Source organism: Phasianus colchicus, chromosome 22 (assembly GCF_987193195.1).
Source record: "Phasianus colchicus chromosome 22, bPhaCol1.hap1.1, whole genome shotgun sequence".
NCBI classification, from domain to species: domain Eukaryota; kingdom Metazoa; phylum Chordata; class Aves; order Galliformes; family Phasianidae; genus Phasianus; species Phasianus colchicus.
In genome coordinates, this window is record NC_143457.1 from 1,503,444 (window position 1) to 1,524,032 (window position 20,589).

The 20,589-nt window shown below is 51.4% G+C and overlaps 1 protein-coding gene across 4 annotated transcripts in view; it reads left to right on the forward strand.

The window, feature by feature from the left end:
• Positions 1-20,589, forward strand: part of EPHB2 (EPH receptor B2) — a 103,324-nt gene that overhangs the window by 14,727 nt on the left and 68,008 nt on the right. For all 4 annotated transcript variants that reach the window (XM_090123142.1, XM_031607974.2, XM_090123143.1 and 1 more), the window contains exon 2: positions 16,616-16,680. In XM_090123142.1, coding sequence (XP_089979268.1) covers positions 16,616-16,680 — 65 coding nt within the window. The remainder of the gene's footprint in view (positions 1-16,615; positions 16,681-20,589) is intronic.

Sequence of the window (20,589 nt, forward strand, 5' to 3'; positions counted from 1 at the left end):
GCTTCTTGGTTGACTTTGCTTGGAATTTTTCTAAGATCTGGGAAATTATTGCATTGGAGCATTGGAGAAAGGCTTTTCAGGTTTGGCCTGTCCTCCCTTTGGCCAATGCAGACTGTAATCACCAGTGCTGGGCCAGTTACTTGCTTCCAGTCCAATGATTCAACCCTCTTTTCACATCATTATGAGGTATGAAATTGTAGACCTCGAGGTCTTTAATGTACTTTGTGCATTAAAATTATGTAACGAGCCTGTCCTCACCGATTGCAGGGCATGGTGTAGTGTAATGATGACAGATATTGACAGGTACCAGAGGCACCAGTGTTTCAAAGCAGAAGCAGAAATCCGGTGGTGGGAGCTGAGTTGTTGGCTCTGTGTCCATCACATACATTTGTTGGTTTCTCACCAGGGAGAAACTCTGGTGGTTTGGGGCTGTGAGAGTTCGGTTTACTTGATACATTGCAGCTGGTTAAGGAAAAAGAGTCATTTTAGCATCTATTGAAATCATGCCCCATCCTTGGATGTGCCCAGTGCCATGGATGGGGCCATGGGTAGCCTGATCTGGTGGTGGGCAACCAACCCATGGCAGGGTGCTGGAACTCGATGATCTTTCAGGTCCCTTCCAACCTAACCCACTCTGTGATTCTCTATCCATGAGCATGCTGTTAGGACAGGAGACTCTGCCTTATCCATGCCTTGCTGTCTTCGTACATCTGCTGAATTTTTGCTCCATAACACAACAAAGGGAAAGCAACGCATTTTCTTGTTGTTTCCCCCCACCCCCCCACCAACTAAGTTATAATACTAAACAGATGGGCATTGTGGAGTAGGCAGAAGGGGTTGTGCTGTCAGTGGGATGGGGTTCCTACTTCCGTGGATGGTAAATGTGGAGATAGGTCTTAATGACATGGGAGAGCCTTTCCCAGATGGTATTTCCAACCAAGCTTTCTGTGGACAAAATTCAGAACTGTGTGCTGTAGCTCAACTTGCCAAAAGAAGAGGACATCAGGGTGGCAAACTAGGATTTGGATGAGACAGTGGCTTGTGTTGTCGTGTAGGTGCCATTGTGCTGGGGAAGTGATTGGAAGCAGTGCTTGCTCAGGTAGAAGGCCAAAGTTTTTCAGCTCCATCAGTAAAACAAGACATCTCCATCTCTGATTAGGGAAGGAAATGGTTTCCATATGTGGTGTCCCTATCCCTGAGTCTGAGCAGTGATCAGGGTGGCCATAGGTTTGTCCAGTCAAATCCTAGAAACCTCTAGTGCTGGAGATCCCCCACCTCTCTGGTGTTCCACCTGTCTGAGGAAGCAGTATCATTAATAATCATGTAATAACCAACCTGAGCCTCTTGAGCACAGACTGCCCGGGGAGGTGATGCAGTTCCTGACCCTGGAGGTGTTCAGGAACTCTGGAGATGTGGCACTGAGGGTTTCTTGGGCACTATTGGTGGTAGGTGGATGGTTGGACTGCATGATCTTAGAGGTCTTTCCAAGCTTCATTATTCTATGATTCTGAGTCACAAGTTATGTTTTGAAGAGGTCTCTAATGGGTCAAGATGCTCATCCTGGAATCATCTGTTGTTCTTGCTTTATGGGATAAAGTAGTCACTGCTCTGGTTTTTATGGGATCACGTGCCTTCTGTGCAGCAGGGCACTGATGAAAACTATGTATTCCTCTTATTTCCTTTCAACCTTACCTTTAGGAAATTGCATATTTCTAAGAACAGTCAGATTCAGGTTTTAAACCACATCGTCGTATTTTCTTCTCTTACTCTGCCCCAAATGTTGGTGGCATGTAAAAAACATTGACCAGTGGCAGCAATTCCATTTGGCCGTGGATCCTCATGGCCCCAGAGACATTATCCTCGATGTCTGGGGATTGAGTGAAGCATCCAGGAGGAGGTGGGAGAGGAGCTAACCCATGAGTTGGTTGGAGTAAGGCACGGGGCAGCGCTCCAGCTGTGTGTGACATCCAGGATACCTTGCAGTAGTAATGCTGAGCAATGTGTGTCTTAGTTTCAGCAGGTGGACCTAAACCTGAAGAAATGCTCCCTCCATCCCCTCTCCCACCCATGCACCGATCCCTTCCCATCAGCTGCAGCAGGGCTTTTTAACAGCCGTTACTCTGTGAAATCGGAAGGATTGCCGGCTGTGAAATACAAATGATATGTACTAAATGCTGTGTAATGGATTCCACTTGAATCATTTTGTGACTGTGTGTTTCTAATAAAAGGCTTTGGGAGCGAGGCGGGCTCTGGCTGGCAGCGGGGCTGAGCAGCAGAGCGGCTGGGCGCCGTGGGCACTGGGGCCAGCTCCGAAATGCTGGGAACAAATGCCAAGGAATAAACACACGGCAGTGCCCTTTGCTGAGGACTCTTGGTGCTCTGTTTTGCCAAGGAAATGTGCGGTTTGGGGGAAAAGGGCAGCAGCAGGACTGGCTTTTCATTATCGTGGGACGTGGAACTGTGTATGGGAACATGCGTTGTCTCCTTTTGTCTAGGTTGTCAGGACTCATCATAGAATCACAGAATGGCTTCAGGTTGAGAGGGACCTTAAAGCCCAGCCAGACCCAAATCCCGTGCTGTGGGCTGGTTGCTGCTCCTGGATTGCCCAGGGCCCCATCCATGGCCTTGGGCACCTGCAGGAATGGGGCAGCCACAGCTCTGGGCAGCAGTGCCCTCTGATTACAGAATTCTCCTTCTCACATTCACCTAAATTTCCCCTCTTTCAGTTTACAGCCATTCCCCCTTATCCTCTCGATAGCTAGGAGATGATGGGGAGAGATTGTGCGGAGTCCTTTAGTGTAGAAGAAGATATGTGAGTAGCACTTGGTGCTTTCAAACTGAGGGATGGATGTGTCACCCTAGGAGTTTTTACCAAGGTAAATGGGGTTCTCCATTTGCGTATAATTCAGCAGCATGCAGGGAGGTTCCTATGGTATTCCAGGAATGAGATCTCCAGCAGCAAGTTTGGCCAAATCCCACTGTGTGTCTGGGAGCAAACCTCAGCTCTGGGGCAGGGAATGCTAACTGGGAAGTCTTGGGATTCTACCGTGCTTTCCCCTGGTTTGAAAGAGCTGATCAGGTCATAAAATCCTAGGATCACTGAGATCATCTGGTCCAACCACTGACCCATGCCTGTGATCCCTAAGATGTTGCTTATGAAAGCAGGGCAAATCGGTGTTTGATTTTCTGGGGGAAAGGGAGCCTAACCCTGGTTGTGGGGTTTGCTTCTGGTGTCTGCATCCAAAGGAGAGTCGAAATGAAGACACCATGGCTCAGTGTATGGAAAACCTGCCTGCCATTCCAGCAGATGAAGGAGTGTCTTCTGCTTTGTCTGCTGGTACTGGCCTGGAGGAAAGGTTGTTAATAGTGAAAGTCTGCTTAATTTAGCAGGGCAGGACTCTGTGGCTTGGAAGCTGGACTAATTCAAGCTAGTAGAGGAGCATGTTTTTAATAACGTGTCTAATTAACTGTGCAGCAGCTCACCCAGGGATGCAGTCGATACGCTATTGCTGGTAATCTGTAGATCAAAGGTGACTGATTTCTCGTAAACCCGTTCTGACCCCCATGGCTCTTCCCTCTGGCTGATGCTGTCCTGTCTCCAGCATCCATGGGCACGTGCTGGGCCACAGGGCTGGGCAGGCAGTTCCCGTTCTGGCTTTGAAATGTGCGAGCCTGCAGCAGCAAAAGCCCATTCCTTTTGTTAGAGCACTCCTGGAAGAGCTGGATGGCTGTGCCGGGCGGCACAGAGCTCCAACCTGGCACAAAACAGAGCCGGGGAGGGCTTTCCATCCTGGGAAACTTAAAAGCAATATTGGATGCTTCCTTCTGAAAAGCTCATCTTTAAATAAACCCGGGGAAGCCCTTCGGCCCATGCTGGGCAGCATCAGACCAGATGTTCGCGCTTCACCCGACTGACCTCTGGATCGATGGAGCCGTGAGCCGCTCTTTGTTCGCCCGCCGCCGCGCCGGGACACCCGCTGCCATGTGGATGACAACAGGCCCGGTCCAGACAGCCACCAGCCCTGTGGCTCCTGGGGGGCTCCTCGGCTCCCAGAGGCTGATTTGGATGTCAGTCCCTGCTGGGGTGCAGCACCATCCATGTAGTGAGTGCTGACGGGCTCTGCTTGCTGGAACGTCACCAGGTGCTCTGCTGCATCCCAGGTGCTGCGTGTTTGGTGGTGGCTGAGCTGTTGGGTGCTCTCTCCTATCATCTGTTCTTCTGTGATGCAAAATATTGCTGCCCCCAAGGCCTTTGCTGAGGCAGGAGCACCGGGCAGTTCCGTAAGCAAGGCAGGGATGTCTCAGCGTAGAGCAATTTTAGGGCTTTCTTACATGAGTGACCCTGCTGGGCAAATTTGTGATATTTGAAGGGAAAAAAAATATCAGAGGGAGAAGTCACTGAAGGTCAGATCTTGTCTTATCCTTGGCCAGCGAATCTGTGGTTGAAAACAGATGGATGTCAGCAGCTACCACCCCCAGGTGGCACAGCATGGCTGTGACCTGCAGGAGTCCCCATCCCATGCCATCCCATCCCATGCCATCTCATCCCATGCCATCCCATCCCATGTCATCCCATGTCATCCCAAATCATGCCATGCCATGCCATGCCAAACCATCCCATCCATGTGTCCAGCACTGCTGCTCCCCCATAAGCCCTTTGTGGATACTTTCCCAGTCTCCCCATTCCAGGGATTTGTTCCTTGTGGCTCTCCCAGCTTTTGCTGGGGATGTGTGAGTGGGTGGGATCTGCATGGGGTCCTTTCTGGGGACTTTGCAATGTGGAGACAAGTGGGAGCCACTGCTTGAGCTTGGGCAGCTTTAAAGGACAGCTTTACCAAGTTCTTCAAATCCATGTACTGTGAATCAGAACTGCAACAAGAGTTAATTATTTCCTCCAAGAGGAGTAAACAAAGGGTCAGCCAACAGATTTTTATTCGTCTATAAATCTCCAGCAGTGTGAGCAGATAGAGGGCCGTGCTGGGGGGTGGCAGCAGCCCCAGGGCCTCTGCTCTACAGGCAGGATGCAGCAGGAGGTGGTGGAAGAACATGATGTCCTTCTCTGGTGGGAAAGCTGCTTCCTGGAATTGAAATGTTTTTCACTCAAAGAGCCTTTTTTCACCTCAGCCTGGAGCAGACAGCACCCAGTAGTGGGTCCCAAGGAAGATATCAGGGAGGGTTTCCAGCAGGATGGGTTGATTCCAGCACCGTGTTATGGTGCCCAGATGGTAGCCTGTCCTTACAGCTCTGCTGGGCTTGGGGATGGCAGGAGGCTGATGGTCACCTGGGCTGAAAGTCCTACAAACAAGGAGAAACCCCATCCATGTGAGCCCTCCACCCTCCTGGTGTCTCCAGAGCAGCACCAAGGAATGACTGACGGTCAGGTCCTCTTCTTTTTGTGCCCCCAGGGGTTTGGTGCATCCCTGCATAGATCTTCTCTCATTGCACCTGTGGGATTCAAGGATCATCTGGATTGCAACAGCAAGGAGAGGATGCACTTGCTGCTCCCTCACGTGCTTTCCTCCTGCAGGCATTGATTTATAAGTCCGCTTCATGCTGAATAGGGAATTCAGGGGATGCTGCATTCACTGCACGAGGCTCTTCCCTCAGTTTCTATCTCGAGGCTGTCAGGTAACGCCTCAGTCGCTCTGCACACTAAATTTTGGGAGCGTGTTGCTTTTCCAACACTCAGACAGCAAGCACTGAGCGCTGCATAGCTGTAGGCATTTGGTGCTCAGAGGATGCAGTGTCACTCTCGGTGGCCAGCTGTTTCTGTATGTGGATCCCACAGTGTCCCCACCGTGTGCCTATCAGGAGCACTCATGGGGTGCATGCATGCTGCTTCCTTGCAGGGTTTGCATTGGACATGCATCAGGACTCTTTGCCTTCCCCACACTTGAGCATCCCTGTGAGCTCACTCTGATTTTGTTTGCTCTCCATGTGTTTAAAAGTTCCGCTTTCTCTCCTTTACGTTTGCTGGTGTTTTCATGGCTACGTTAACTTCCTTTAGTCTGCATTTTATAACTGCTAATTTACTGCTGCCAACTTCCCCCTATTTTTAATTTATACAATATGTTTATTTTTACTGCGTTATTTTCTTTTATTCGAAGCCAAGGCAATTTTTAACGAAGGGTGCCTTCTTTTGTGATGGCAGATTTATGAGATTTTTGGCACAGCCTTTGTAAGCCAGCTCTAATTACTCCTCATTGTTTTTGTTTACATTTTTTCCCTAATCAATTTTTTGCTAATAACCCCTTTCAACTTTCGGAAATTCCCCCCTTTGCACCTCTGAGTGTGTTTCTTTTTGGTGGGTGCAAAAATCTGTTCCCCCATATGTGTGATCAGATTATGTCTGTCTGTACCTAAGCAACTGCTCATCTCCGGTTCATTGATCTGCTCATCTTCAGCTGTCAAAATGAGGTTTTGCGCCGTGATTGCCCACATTGATTGTGGTATTTCTGTGTTGGAAACGAGTCTTCTTAAGTGTCAGTGTCTCCAGGAATATCTCCCAGCAGCAGCACGCGCTCTCCACCATCCCCAAGGGAGGTTCCCTGCCTGATGCTGCTCCATAAGCTGTTCGCTTCTTCTTCAGGCTGATTTGCAGGCTTGCAGAAACATCTCCAGGATGCTTTCCCTGCTCTTGTGCTGGTCTGCAGTCCCTGAATTCTCAGTGCAGACCTTTCAGGGTATGGCAGCTTCGCAGGCAATCCCACAGCTGATCCATGCCTGCTTTGGGGCTGCTCTGTTCTCTCCCTGGGCTGACCCAGCACACAGAACTCCTGTGGGCTGTCCTGTTTGTGGAGCTTGGCTTCCCACTTGGGAAGCACACTTGGGAGTCATGAGCAAGGATAGGGCCCTTGTAGGGACCTCTGCATGGGAAGATGGTCGTCCCTACGCCATCCTCTTGGCTGTCTCCTGCCTATGCTACAGAGAATAAAACCATGGAACCATGAAGGATGGAAAAGACGGCTAAGATCATCCAGTCCAACCCACCCCACCGTGCCCACCGACCACATCCCTCAGTGCCACATCTCCGAGTTCCTTCAGCACCTCCAGGGCTGGGGATTCCCCCACCTCCTGTGCCAATGCATCACCACTCTTTCAGAGAAGTTTCTCCTAATATCTCCAACCTGGAGGAAGGCTAACCAGATTCTGCACAATGAGCAGTGCTGATGGATGGAGCTCACTGCTTGGGCACCAGCACCAGGCTCATGCCATCCTTTGGCCTCTGGGTTCATCCCGCTGACAAGGGCAGTTGAATGAGTGTGTAGTGAAAGAGGAAGCCCCTCTCTGCGGTGAGGTATTGAAGATGGAGTTTTCCCAAGGGAGGAAACATTTGCAGCTCACTAAAAATACCCACTGCTAACAGCTGCCGTCTCCGACATCGCTTTATCTGCGGTGCTGGGCCCTGCGGAGATGCGGGGTTCACATTTCTGGCGTGGCTGCATGCTTTCCCCCAGGGACACCAGCGCAGGGAGATGCTGCCTTCAACGCCGTCCTTGAGAGCTGCGAGAAACGAGTCGGCCTGGAAGCACTGCACCAACTCCCTGCCAGGGATTTCGGGAATTCCTGCATCAGTCCCACGGGCTGGGAGCCCAATTCGGAGCCCCCCACTGCCAGGGCTGCCTGGGGGGCACAGTGCACCCCTTCACAGCTCAGCACAGACGAGCCTACGGCTGGCTCCTCTGAAGCTGTTCCCACTTGGGGCTGCCAACCAGAAGCAAATTTACAGCCTGTCAGTAAAAACAGTGAAAAGAGGGAAGACTTGGCTGGCAGGTGAGCGCGTGGAGCCAAACACGCAGCGGAGAGCATCTACCCACAGCGAGGGTGCTCCAGCACATCAGGTGCTGTTTGGTGCTCTGTGTTTGCTGGAGGACTCTCCATCCCTGCTTATCATGCTGCTTGTCTCAGGCCCAGCAAGGTGAAGTTGGGAGCATTGCAGAGCATCGCTCCTAGCTCCCAGTTGCTACTGCAGAACAGAAAGTTTCTCCTTTCCTGGCTTGCTCTGTGTCCTCTGAAACAGCCCATCTGGCTGCTTGCACAGTGCATCCCTGTGCTGTTGTCACCTCCCTGCAGCCACCCTGAGCTCTGAGTCTCCTTGCATGGTCGGCTGGAGCTGTGGGTGCTCAGATCCCACCAGCACAGCTCCTCCAGGCTCTGCTTTGGGCATCCCTCTGCAGCGGGCAGCTGCCAACATTGCTTTGCAAGGCTTGGTCATGAAAGGGGCTCACCAGGTAGGTGAGCTGGTGTGCTGAAACACAGCAGGGTCTAATCTTGCTCTTCAGTTCTCCTTTTCTGGGCCCTGGTCTTGCTTCCATGCTCCCCTCACACCCGTTGTGCCTGTTCTCTGTGTGGCCCTGCATTAATGAGCCAGGCACAGGGCTGTGCAGCACAGCTGCGCGTCAGTGCATGGTGGTGGGGCTTTTGCTGGAGCTTTGGCTGTATTTGGAGATAATATCTTTCCCCCGTAAATGTTATTACCCTGTACATGTTCGGGTGGGGGGGAGGAGGGGTCACCATCTGTGTTTTCCAATAAAAGCAAATTAAAATTGAAGCCCATTAAGGACAGCTCGATTGGGATGCTGAGCAGGGCTCCGCAGCCTGCTGGGAATGAGTTGCTTCCAGCCTGTGCCACCATGCAGGGTGACAAAACCTCATTTAGTGCCAGTGGTGCTGGGAGGTGTGATGGGGCTCGTTGCACACACCTGAATTTGGGCTGGGGTGGCTGGGGATGCTGCCCTATGGGGAAGGGGGGCCAGTGCTGGTCAAATTCAATGCCCCTTGGGCTCATGCTGCTCCTCTTGGTCCTAACAGTGCTTGTTGCATCAGATGATGAGAGAGCTTAGCAGACAAAAAGGTTGGATGTCATGCAACAGCCCAGCATGTTCTGCTTAACTGATGCTGCTACTCAGTCTCTGGGCTTTTTTGGTACATTTCTCATCTCCCGAGGTCACCCTGCTGCTGTTCCCAAGGCACAAATACTTGAATGGAATAGAGGATCATGTAGGGCCTGGGGTGTTGTGGGGGAGCCGAGCTCTGGGTGCCTGGGTGGTGCAGCCCTGCAACTGCAGCTTGTGCCAGCCAGCCTTGGGGCATGGAGCAGGTTATGGTGTTGTAAAGCTGCTCTTTGCCACGGGTGCTGCAGCCAGGAGCCAGCCAGGGCATCCACTGCTGCACGGCAGTGGGAGAAAGCAGGACCAGTGGCCAAGGGCTTGGTCAGGGCCAGGCTGTGTGATGGCTGTGCCACGCCATGAGCAGTACCAGGGCAGTGGGTGATGGAGGTGCCAGCTTCTCGGGCGACAGAACATCTGCACAAAGAGTTAGCAGGCATGGGGCCTCCATCCCCAGAGCTCTGAGGCTCCTGGTGAGGAAGGAAATACCAGGGGCACACAGCTGCACCCTGCCCTTCTGGGCCACCGTGGCCTCCCTGTGTCCTGGCCTTACTTGGCTTGTCCTGTTGGGATGGGAGAAGAGGATGTGGGCAGGGATGAGTCTTTGCTAACCCTCCTGCTACACGTCCTGCAGACAGTGGGGTTGGTGCAACTGCAGAGCCCGAGTCATCAGTGCTGACAGTAGCAGTGGCTGTTAAACGTCTGCATCTGTGCCTTCTCTGTGTGGCTACTGCATTCCCGGGAGCAGCAGGAGGGCCTCTGCTCGCTGGCATTTAGCATCTGCATTGTCTCTGCTTGCAGCCTGCCCTTGTCTGAACTCAGACCACCTACAAACGCCGGCTCCTCCTGGGGAAGATGCTACCAGCGAGGGCTGCAGTCCCTGGTGCTGCTGGAGCAGCTTTCTGTGGCTCTGATTTGGTTATCAGGTTTCTGCTGACTGCTGGACCAAATGGTGGCAGGAAAGCAGGAGCAATGTGTGGGCAGTGATGGCTCTGGGCAGCCTAGCAGCCAGGCTGAGCATGGTTATCACCCACAGCCAGCCTAACCTGCATCTGCAACAGAGCCCCGAGCCTGAAAGATCCCCAAATCTGAGTTCTTTGTGGAGTCCCAGCCACTCTCAGTCTTCCCAGGTGCCGGAGCCAGGCTGTATTCCTCTTGTAAGGTGAATGAGCTGGGCAGCCCTGTCTGGCAGCATTACTTTGTATGGATGGGTTAATTGGAAAGCAAGATGTGCTTGGATGACCTGCAAGAATTGGGCTTGTCCCCTCTCTTAGGGGGGTTTGCTACTGGCTTTAAGCTTTCTGGCAGTGGAGCAGCCAGCACCATGCATGGCAGAGCCTGCGACCCCTTTGGATGGTAGTGGCTGGAGAGGCCATGGGAATGCCCACACAGCATCAATCAGTCCTGGGTTTTGTGCCCTGGGGATAAATCCAGTTATGCAGACACGTAGAGGGTGTGAGGGAGCAGGGAGTAGGGAGAGAGACCTGTGTGGGAGCAGGGAAAGCACAGTTCAGCCCAAGGCAACCCCCGTTACACTGCAGAAAAATGCAGGGGTGATGCAGAATTGTGGTGTTGCAGGCAGGGTGCCCTGCAGGTCTGTCCTAATGGGATGCCTGCCCTGCCTGAGCATCTCAAGGAGATGGGTGTGAGCATCCCAGTGGGCACAGCTGAGCCCCATTCTTTCCTGCTGCTGCCTCTGGGGCTGGCTTCTGCTCCACAGGGGCTCCAAAAAGTGGCAGTACCTTTCCCTTGTTAGAACTGTGCAATATCTCCAGGGTTCCCCTTCTTACCTGTTAGCCCCCAGGAGGCTGAATGTGCTCTGGGTGATGGAGATGCTGGACGCTGCCTCTGTTTATGGATCTCTCTATTTATCTGGACCTGATTTCTCAGGGAAAGGCACTGAAAAACAGAATACCTGCCTGCTCCTGTATTCTCACACACTGGGACCTCCAGCACAACTCGCTCCTGCAGCACGGTATGGCTGTCCTTGGGGTTTCCTTTGGGGCTTCAGGCCCAAGGCAGGATGCGGGCAGTCCCCATCCCGGCTCAGTCCTTGCTTCGTCTTGCTCCCTATCAATCACTCTCCCTCTTGGAGTTTAAGTGGATCCCTGAGTGAAGTATCCAAAATATCCTGTAGCCGCCGGCTCACAATGCAGCGTGCTGTTACTGCGCCAGCGGGTCGGCCGGGGGGGATTGGGTTTCAGTTTGTTCCGCTGGCCATCGGCCAGGCAAAGCAAAACTCGGTGCTGCAGGGAAAGGCCACTGGGTTTGCTCAGCCCCTCTTAGCTCTTGCTGGCAAAAATATTATAATAAGGCTCCAGTAAAGCACAGGAGGCAGAGAGGGGCCTTTCAACTTCTGGAAGGATAAATAGATCTGCAGCAAGAGCTCTTTGGGGCGGGGGGACAGACGGGTTTCTCATTAACCGCCCCTCCTGCATAGGGATGCGGTGGCTGCGCGTGAGGCCAGGCTGGAATGGCTGCTCCAGGAGCACATGTGCCTGCATGGAGCAGCTCGGTGTTCTGCTGAGCTGTAGCACAGAGCTTCATCCAGCCCCACTTCAGTGTCACTCCAGCGTGGGTTCATCTGATGGGGGTGCATTCCTGTGGGAGATGGTGATGAGGCAGTCTGACCTGTGTGTGCCTCGATTTGGGGTTTTGCTCCATCAGTGATACTCGGGCAACTTGTTGCCTTTGTATGTGCAACACTGACCATAGAATCATAGAATGGCCTGGGTTGAAAAGACCACAATGATGATCTCGTTTCAACCCCCCAGCTATATTCAGAGTCACCATCCACCAGACCAGGCTGCCCAGAGCCACATCCAGCCTGGCCTTGAAGATGGCTAATAGGATCCCAGGCCAACCTCCAAGTTTGCACCCTGTGTTATTAGGAGCTGGCAGCTTTCCTGCTCTGAGGGAGGGACTGATGTGAGAAGTGCGAGGGGAAAGGAAAAAGTTGTGGGTGGAAAAATGAGGGTGGAGGCTTCAGCTATCTGTGGGGCTATTTATTTGTCCAGCTGTTTCTTTATCTGCAACGAGTTTGGAGCCTGCAGATGCAAAGGATTTACCAGGACTTCTGAGAAACTCAGGTCCAGATGGTCTAAATTGGTCGAAATTGGCAAAACTCCATGGACGTTGTTTTTCCGGACACAGAGAAGTGTGTCTGCAGTGTGCACAGATCCTCTGTTAATCCCTTCCAGCCTCTCTGCCACTATCCTTTGCTCCTGTCATTCTCCAGTCTCCTTTCTCTGGTCACAGCCAGCGCTTTGTCCTCTGCTCACCAGTCTCAGGTGGGAAAAGTCATAGAATCATAGAATGGCCTGGGTTGAAAAGGACCACAGTGCTCATCCAGTTCCAACCCCCTGCTATGTGCAGGTCGCCAACCAGCAGCCCAGGCTGCCCAGAGCCACATCCAGCCTGGCCTTGAATGCCTGCAGGGATGGGGCATCACAGCCTCCTCGGGCAACCTGTTCCAGTGCCTCACCACCCTCTGTGTGAAAAACTTCCTCCTAATGTCCAACCTGAACTTTCTGTGTCTCAGTTTAAGACCATTCCCCCTTGTCCTATCACTATCCACCCTTGTAAACAGCCGTTCCCCCTCCTGTTCATATGCTCCCTTCAAGTGTTGGAAGGGCACAGTGAGCTCTCCCTGGAGCCTTCCCTTCTCCAAGCCAGTGCAGTTGAGACCCCCATGCTCACTTCACTCATGGCTGAGCAGCAGGAAAAGCATCCAGAAGTGCAGGAGCCTCTCTCCCAGGTCAGCCACCTGGTGTCTGAGCATAACCATGAGCATCCCAGAGGTTGCAGCGTGGTGACAGTGATGCATCTCTGTATGCAAAGTGCTCGAGCTGGATCCTAGAGCGTGGCAGAGGCTGCAGACCCTGAGATGCTCCATAGCTGCAGTGCCTCCCCTGGCCGTGCCGGCAGCGGCCCCAGCACTGGCAGAGAGCTGCTTATTGAAAGCATCTTCAAAGTGAAAAGGACAGGCACTTATCTCCTAACCATCCCGTGGGGAGCAGTGTGGTTTCTGGTGGGAGGCAGGCCAGAGTTGCGTCTGCTAGTTTCGAGCAGCTGTAGATTTATTTAGAGTGCTGTGGGTAGCATGTGAATCCGCGGATAAACACACGGGAGGGAATAACACAAACAAAGATATTGAGAAAACGCTGCTCCGGCAGGAGCTTTTCACTGAGCTGCGACTGTAGGCAGCCGCCAGAGGTGGGCTGGGGGCCAGGCACCCACCGCTGCCACCCCTGGGGGCTTAGTAGTGCATCGTCACCATCGCCAAAGGATCGATGCTCTGTGCAGGGTGCCCACATCTGCTGCCAAACCTGGAGGATGGCACCGTGAAGGAGTCAGCCGTGACAGTGAGCAAAGCTGCCAGATTTGCTGGTTGAAGCAGGGAGTTTCTCTCCTCCGTGGTTTGCAGTGATGGGTTCTGGGGGCTTGTCACGGCTCGTGTTGGTGATTCACCCCATGTACAGCTGATGTCTTGAGACCCAAAGCTCCTGCCTTCTGCTGCCTCTTGCTGTGGAGGTCTGAACTGATCAGTGTGGGGAGAGAGGCAGAGGGAATACTCTGCAGGTGAGAAATACAGTGGTTCACTGGACATCTCTCCTGGTTTTATTTGCTGAAGTGTGTGCTCCCTTTGTATAGCAGTAGGCAACTTCCCAAGGATGAGACATGGTGAGTGTGAGATGCTTTTGTCCGGGTACACACGCAAGGTAGCTCTGTGGCATACCATTATTTTTGGGGTTGCCCCATCCCTGCAGGTGCCCATGGGCAGCTTGGATGGGGCCCTGGGCAGCCTGACCTGGTGGGGAGCAGCCAGCCCACAGCAGGGGTTGGGGCTGGTGGGCTTTAGGGTCCCTTGCAACCCAGACCACTGTGTGATTCTGTGATTATTTAGGCAGTAAGGCAATTGTAGTGTGCTTTGAGGTCAAGCATCAGTGAAGGAACAAATGCACCCCCACCCTTGAAATCCAACCTGGCTTCACATGCACATTCGCAGACAGTGCTGCTAATGAGGTTTGCTCTGATTCGTGGAGATCGGTTATTCACGATTTTATGGAATTCAGGCAACTACTGCCAAATGCTAACATGTCAACTGATCTCCACATGCTTTCTGGACTTTGGCCAGGACAGCAATTTGCTAGAAAAGATGTGCAAAAAGTCACACAAAGGGATGTTACAGCTGTGTGCTGTGGGGATGCAGTTTTGGGGTCCATCCTGCATAAAGAAAGATGAACAGGAGCCCCAGAGAAGGGGACCTGTTTTAGGATGAAAGGCTCTCAGTTACTCTGGTTACCTTGGGGAAGGCTGGGAGATGATTCATTTGCCACCCTTGAGCAGCACAAGAGGAAAAGGAGGTTTTGGATAACAGAGTCTGAAAGTAAAAAGAAATCTAATAACTGGCAGCTGAGCAGCATAAATTCAGTTTTAAAGTAGGAGAAGATATATTTTTTTATGAGAAGATAATTGACCTTTAGAAAAATCTGCTTGAAACCTGCAGTTTTCTGCTCCTTGTTACCGTGTCAAATTGGGATGTCCTTGAGCCAGCTCAGGTAGGTGTGTTGCTCCAAGGGGATGGAATCATAGAATCATTAAGGTTGGAGAAGATGTCTAAGAGCATCCAGTCCAACCCCAACCCAGCCCACCATATGCCCACACGTCCCTCAGTGCCACATCTCCACACTGAACGCCTCCAGGGATGGTGACCCCACCACCTCCCTGTGCAGCTGTGCCAACATCTCAACACTCTTTCCAAGAAGAAATTGTTCCTAATACCCAACGTGATTCTCCCCTACGGCATCTTAAGGCCATGTGCAACTCTTCAGCAGAGGATAAGGGGCAACGGTGAGGGCTATGGGCAAAGTGTGCTTCAGCACTGAGCTGGGCACATGCCCATTGCACCATATTTTCCTGGAAGAAAATGCAAAATGCTTCAAAAAATTGTTTTTATTTGGGCAATTACGCTATTTTAGAGTGCATCTTCTTCTGCGTGATAGTCAGTGTCATCAATAGTTAAGATAAATCAACATATTTAGCATTGTTTTTTTTGAGTAGTGCAGCTCCTAGCTAGCACTGGGTGAAGAATGTTGTTCTCCTTCTAGATCAAAGTGGCACTGGTGTTTTAATGAAAAAGCTAGATACTTTGATAAAATAAACACTGTTATTAAGCTATGTAAACAAACGCTCAGTTTAAAAAGAAATTTCATAAATCTGAATGACAACATTTTTGGACGAGCTGTTTTCCAGAACTCTTCGTAGTGGGAAAAATTTGAAAAGAACTATTTTTGCTTTTTACTTTTGGAATAAAACCAAATTTTGAAATGCTGGTTTCCTGTGAACTGGAAACCGCTGGCTCTAAGCAGGAGTGAGTAACAACCCACAGTCTGAAAATGATTTACTGCCAGAAGTAGGTGCAAGGAGCATATCTGTGCCGAGGCACTTTTTGGCTTACTAATGGGAAAAGGGAGTTTACGTGGACTGAATAAAAGTCATTTTGCCATCTCTGCATCTAGCCTTATCTCTTTAAGCGATGGATCTGCACAGTGCTGATCTTTCTTTCCTTCGTTTTTGTTCAAAGCAGTGAAAGTGGAGAAGGTGGAGATGCTTTTTGGGAATTTGTGGCAGGGTGCTTGGGTTTTTAGTGGTCAGGAGCAGGACGTAGTTATAGCCAGGGGCTCTCCGCCTCTGCTCTGGCCATGGGAAGTGGTACTGTGTTGGGTGTGTAGGCTGGTGGCTGGAGACACTGACTGTATCGTGGCTGTGTGTGGGTCTTTAGGCCTGTGGTTGGAGATATTAACTATGTTGGGGCTGTTCTTTGGGTCTGTAGGCTGGTGGTGGGAGAATCTTTACTATATTGGGGCTGTTCTTTGGGTCTGTAGGCTGGTGGTGGGAGAATCTTTACTATATTGGGGCTGTCGTGTTGAGTCTGTAGGCTGGTGGGGGGAGATCTTGACTATACTGGGACTATTTGCTGGATCTGTTTGGTGATTGGAGGTCTTGACTGCATTGGGGCTGTCTGTTGGGTCTGTAGGCTGGTGATTGGAGATCTTGACTATATCAGGGCTGTCTGTGGTTCTGTTGGCTGATGACTGGAAATCTTGACTGTATCAGGGTTGTTTTTTGGGCCTGCAGGATGATGGCTGGAGGCCTTGACTGTATTGTGGCTGTCTGTTGGATCTGTAGGCTGGTGATTGGAGATCTTGACGGTATCAGGGCTGTCTGTTGGATCTGTAGGCTGATGACTGGACATCTTGACTATATTGGTGCTCTCCTGTGAGCAGTGTGAAGGTGGGTGGGTGTACACCTTGTACATATGGTGCTTTTTCTTGAGAGCTGCAGAGCTGTAAAAAGGGACTCTTTCCTTGCCTGTTCTGTAGTAATTGGGAGGGCAGGGAAATTGAAGCTGCAAGATGGATTTCATGTTTGTGTCTTGCTTGTGCATGCAGTGTGACCTTCCTAAGCCATCCTCTGCCGCTGTTCAGTGCTGATTAGCGATAGCAGCATCTGACCTATTTCTGCCCAAATTGCCTGGAAAATTGGCTTTAATGTTGGTTTAATTTTTAAGTATGGCAAGTCCTTGAAGTGCTTTTCCTTCCTATCCACTGCTGCATGGCCGAGGATACTGCCTACCATGCAGAAGGCAGAGAAAAAGTGTTCCACTTTTGCAAATGTAACTGGAAGGTGATGGACTGACTCCTTGTTTCCCCTTCCTCCTGCAGAGACACTGATGGACTCCACAACAGCCACGGCAGAGCTGGGCTGGATGGTGCATCCTCCCTCAGGGGTGAGTTATCCTCTTGCTTTATGGGACTTGGGTTCCCAATCTGGGGTCTCTGACTGCAAGCAAACATAGGTGGGGAAGTCACCTGCTGAACTGAGGTGCTGTGGCTGAATGAAAAGATGTGGTGGGAATAGTATAAAAATGGTATCTCTGCATCCATGGAAAAGGTGCAGCCACCTCTGTGTCTCACCAGGTTTGCTTGAGACATCAGAGTGCTTCAGAGCATCCCCCCACTCTCTGCCTGCAGTGGCCAGGAGCAGCTTAGGGCCACAGTGTCCACCACCCCCAGACGGCTCCCTGTGTTCCACCAGCTAGAGCTGGGGTGGAGGTAGGGCTGGCAGGGAACCCTTGCAGTGCCCTGAGCCAAGCCGTGCCTGCTGGTCTGGCATCACACTTGCCCTCATGTTACGTAGCCAAAGCCAGCCTGGCCCAAGCCCAGAGACTCTGCTTTTCCCCTTTCCCCTTTCCCTTTCCCATTTCCCCTTTTTCTTTTTGTTTTTTTCCTTTTCCCCTTTCCCGTTTCTCTTTTTCTCTTTCCCTTTTCTCCTTTCCCTTTTTCCCTTTTCCATTTTTTCCATTTCCCCTTTCTCTCTCCCTTTTCCTTTCTTCCCCTTTCCCTTTTCCTCTTCCCCTTTCCCTTTCCTCCTTTCCCTTTCCCTTCTCCCTTCCCCTTTTCCTCCTTTCCCATTTTCCTTTAACCTTCCCCCTTTCCTTTCCCCCCTTTCCCCTTTCCCTCTTTCCCTCTCCCATTTCCCCTTCTCCTGTTCTCTTTTCCCCTTTCCCATTTCCCCTTCTCCCATCCTCTTTTCCCCTTTCCCTTTTCCCCTATCGCCTTTTCCTCTTCCTCTTTCCCTTTTCACTTTTTCCATTTTCCTTTCCCATTTTCCTTTTCCCCTTTCCTTTCCCCATTCCCTTTTCTCCTTTCCCATTTCCCCATGCCCTTTTCTCTTTCCCTTTCCTATTTCCCCCTTCCTTTCTTCATTATCCTCTTCACTGATTCCTCTTTCCCTTCCCCGTTTCTCTTTCCCATTTCCCCTTTCCCCTTTCCATTTTTCTCCCTTTCCCTTTCTGCTTTTCCCTTTCCCCTTTCCCTTTTTTCCCTTCTTTCTTTCTTTCTTTCTTTCTTTCTTTCTTTCTTTCTTTCTTTCTTTCTTTCTTTCTTTCTTTCTTTCTTTCTTTCTTTCTTTCTTTCTTTCTTTCTTTCTTTCTCCCTTTCTTTCTCCCTTCCTTCCTCCCTTCCTTCCTCCCTTCCTTCCTTCCTTCCTTCCTTCCTTCCTTCCTTCCTTCCTTCCTTCCTTCCTTCCTTCCTTCTTTCCTTCCTTCCTTCCTTCCTTCCTTCCTTCCTTCCTTCCTTCCTTCCTTCCTTCCTTCCTTCCTTCCTTCCTTCCTTCCTTCTTTCCTTCCTTCCTTCCTTCCTTCCTTCCTTCCTTCCTTCCTTCCTTCCTTCCTTCCTTCCTTCCTTCCTTCCTTCCTTCCTTCCTTCCTTCTTTCCTTCTTTCCTTCCTTCCTTCCTCCTTCCTTCCTTCCTTCCTTCCTTCCTTCCTTCCTTCCTTCCTTCCTTCCTTCTTTTCTTCCTTCCTTCCTTCCTTCCTTCCTTCCTTCCTTCCTTCCTTCCTTCCTTCCTTCCTTCCTTCCTTCCTTCCTTCCTTCCTTCCTTCCTTCCTTTCCCTTCTTTCTTCCTTTCCCTTCTTTCTTTCTTTCCCTTCTTTCTTTCTTTCCCTTCTTTCTTTCCCTTTTTTCCCTTCTTCCCCGCACCCAGCCCCACCAAGGCACCAGGAGGGCTGGATGAAGACATTCCTCTAGGCCTCACCCCAGACCTGACAGCAAGCCCGCTCCCTGGACCAGCCTGGCAGAAGAAAAGAAATGTCCGAGCAAAGCCTGTGTTGAGGAGATTAAACCCTGCAGGAGCGGCCTCCTCTGCCTGCCCAGAGCTGGGATGCAGGGCTCGGGCTCCAGGCCCCATCACCATGATAAAGCCCCGCCAACACCGGCCTGGCCGCCGAGGGGGGATGACAGGCCCACAATGGGCAGGAGCAGAGGTCAAGTCTTTTTCTCTCCTCGCCCAGCCTTTCTTGTTTGCAGTTTTTCCATATGTAAAGCACGCCTTGCTCCCGGCTCGCCAGCCCCACAGTAATGAGGCCTGGGCCTGCTGGAAGCCGTCTCTCCGTATTATTGTGCTGCCTTCTTCTTTTGAGTTCCCGGCATGTTAATTAGAGAGCGAGGAGAAAGGGAGAGGCTTCTAATTAAGCGCTGAGGAAGAACAGGGGCTGATGCACGGGAGTGACTTTCACTCCCAGCTGTGAGAAGGGAGCAGGGCGTTGTAGGGTCTGAGCAGCCCCAGCTCGTGGAGCAGGTAGGTGGGTCCTGGTGGCCAACACAGAGCTTTGGGGTGAGAGCTCCAGGCAGAGCAGAGCCATGCCGGAGGAAGAAACTGATTCTTTATATTTTGTCCATGATTCCTCCCTAAAAATTGGGTAAATCCTGTTTTTCTGTCCCACTAGCACACCAAATTTATTTATGGAAAAGAAATCAAATGCTCCCCCTGCATTCTGTGAGGATGCTCTCCTTCTCCTTTCCTTGCAACGGTAGCAGATTTGCAGCCACGGCCGATCAGAAATGGTTGGAGCTGTTTGTGGATCTTCTCTGACAGCCTTCTGTTTGTTAGCCTTGATGTGCAAAAAGCAATCTGTCTCTCATCTCGGGAGCCTCCCTTTGCAGCCCTGAGTGCAGGGATGCGATGACAGCAGGGCTGCACTGTGGACAAGTCCTGCACCCCGGGCAGGATTGTGCTCTGCACATTGGATTTCATGTCCATGGGAAGCTGCTTGGCTTCCACTTGAGCAGGTTTACAAACAGGCTCGTAAACGGCCATTCCACCTGACTGGATAGCCTTGTGGTTTCCTTCATAAGCTTCCCCAGACCTGCCCTCCTCTCTCCTCTCCCCACTGGAGGCTGGAGTGGAGGGAGGCACAAAGGGTGTTGGGGCAGGGGAATCTCATGTGCTCGCTCTCCTCTTGCTCCATTGACAGTTGGCATCACACAAACCTATGACAGAATGCAACGTTCATAGAATCACAGAAATGGGTTGAAAGGGACATTAAAGCCCACCCAGTTCCAAGCCCTGCCACGGGCTGGCTGCCCCCCTCCAGCTCAGGCTGCCCAGGGCCCATCCATGGCTTTGGGCATAGAGCATCCACACTTCTCTGGGCAGCAGTGCCAGGACCTCCTTGCTCTCTGAGTAAAGAATTTCCTCCTGACATTTATCTTGAATCTCCTCTCTGTTAGTTTAAAAACACAACCTCTGGTCCTATCACTATCAGACAGTATAAAAAATTGATCTTCCTCCTGTTTATATGCTTGCTTTAAGTACTAGAAGGTGATGATGAGGTCTCCGCAGAGCTTTCTCTTCCCCAGGCTGAACACCCCCAGCTCCCTCAGCCTTTCTTCATAGGAGATGTGCTCCTGCCCTCTGAGCATCTTCCTGTTCCTTCACCTTTACCTTCCTCCTCCCAAGATATCCATCAGCATATCGACCTCAATCATAGACATCCTGATGGATCCTGGTGGGCATATCCCATCTCTGACCTGCCCTGAAGTGTCTCCCTACCCTACAAAGGGTGAAGACAGCAATGAGAGCTGAGAGTTTGGACAAAAGGGCAGAGAGCAGAACAGGGCCATTGTGCAGAGGGTGCAGGTGTGGGTATGCTGTAGCTGCCTTGAGCTCTATGGAGACTCCTCCAGAGCTGCAGAGGGGCTTTGCTGTCCCTCTGGCACCCTGCACCTTGCATGGCACTCAGGTTGCAGCCTGGAAGGAGGTTTTACAGTCATGTTATAAAGCAGGGTCTGTCTGTTACGGTTGTAACTGTAGCGGCACCGGTGGGAATACATCTGCTGAAGGCATCGTGTTACTTA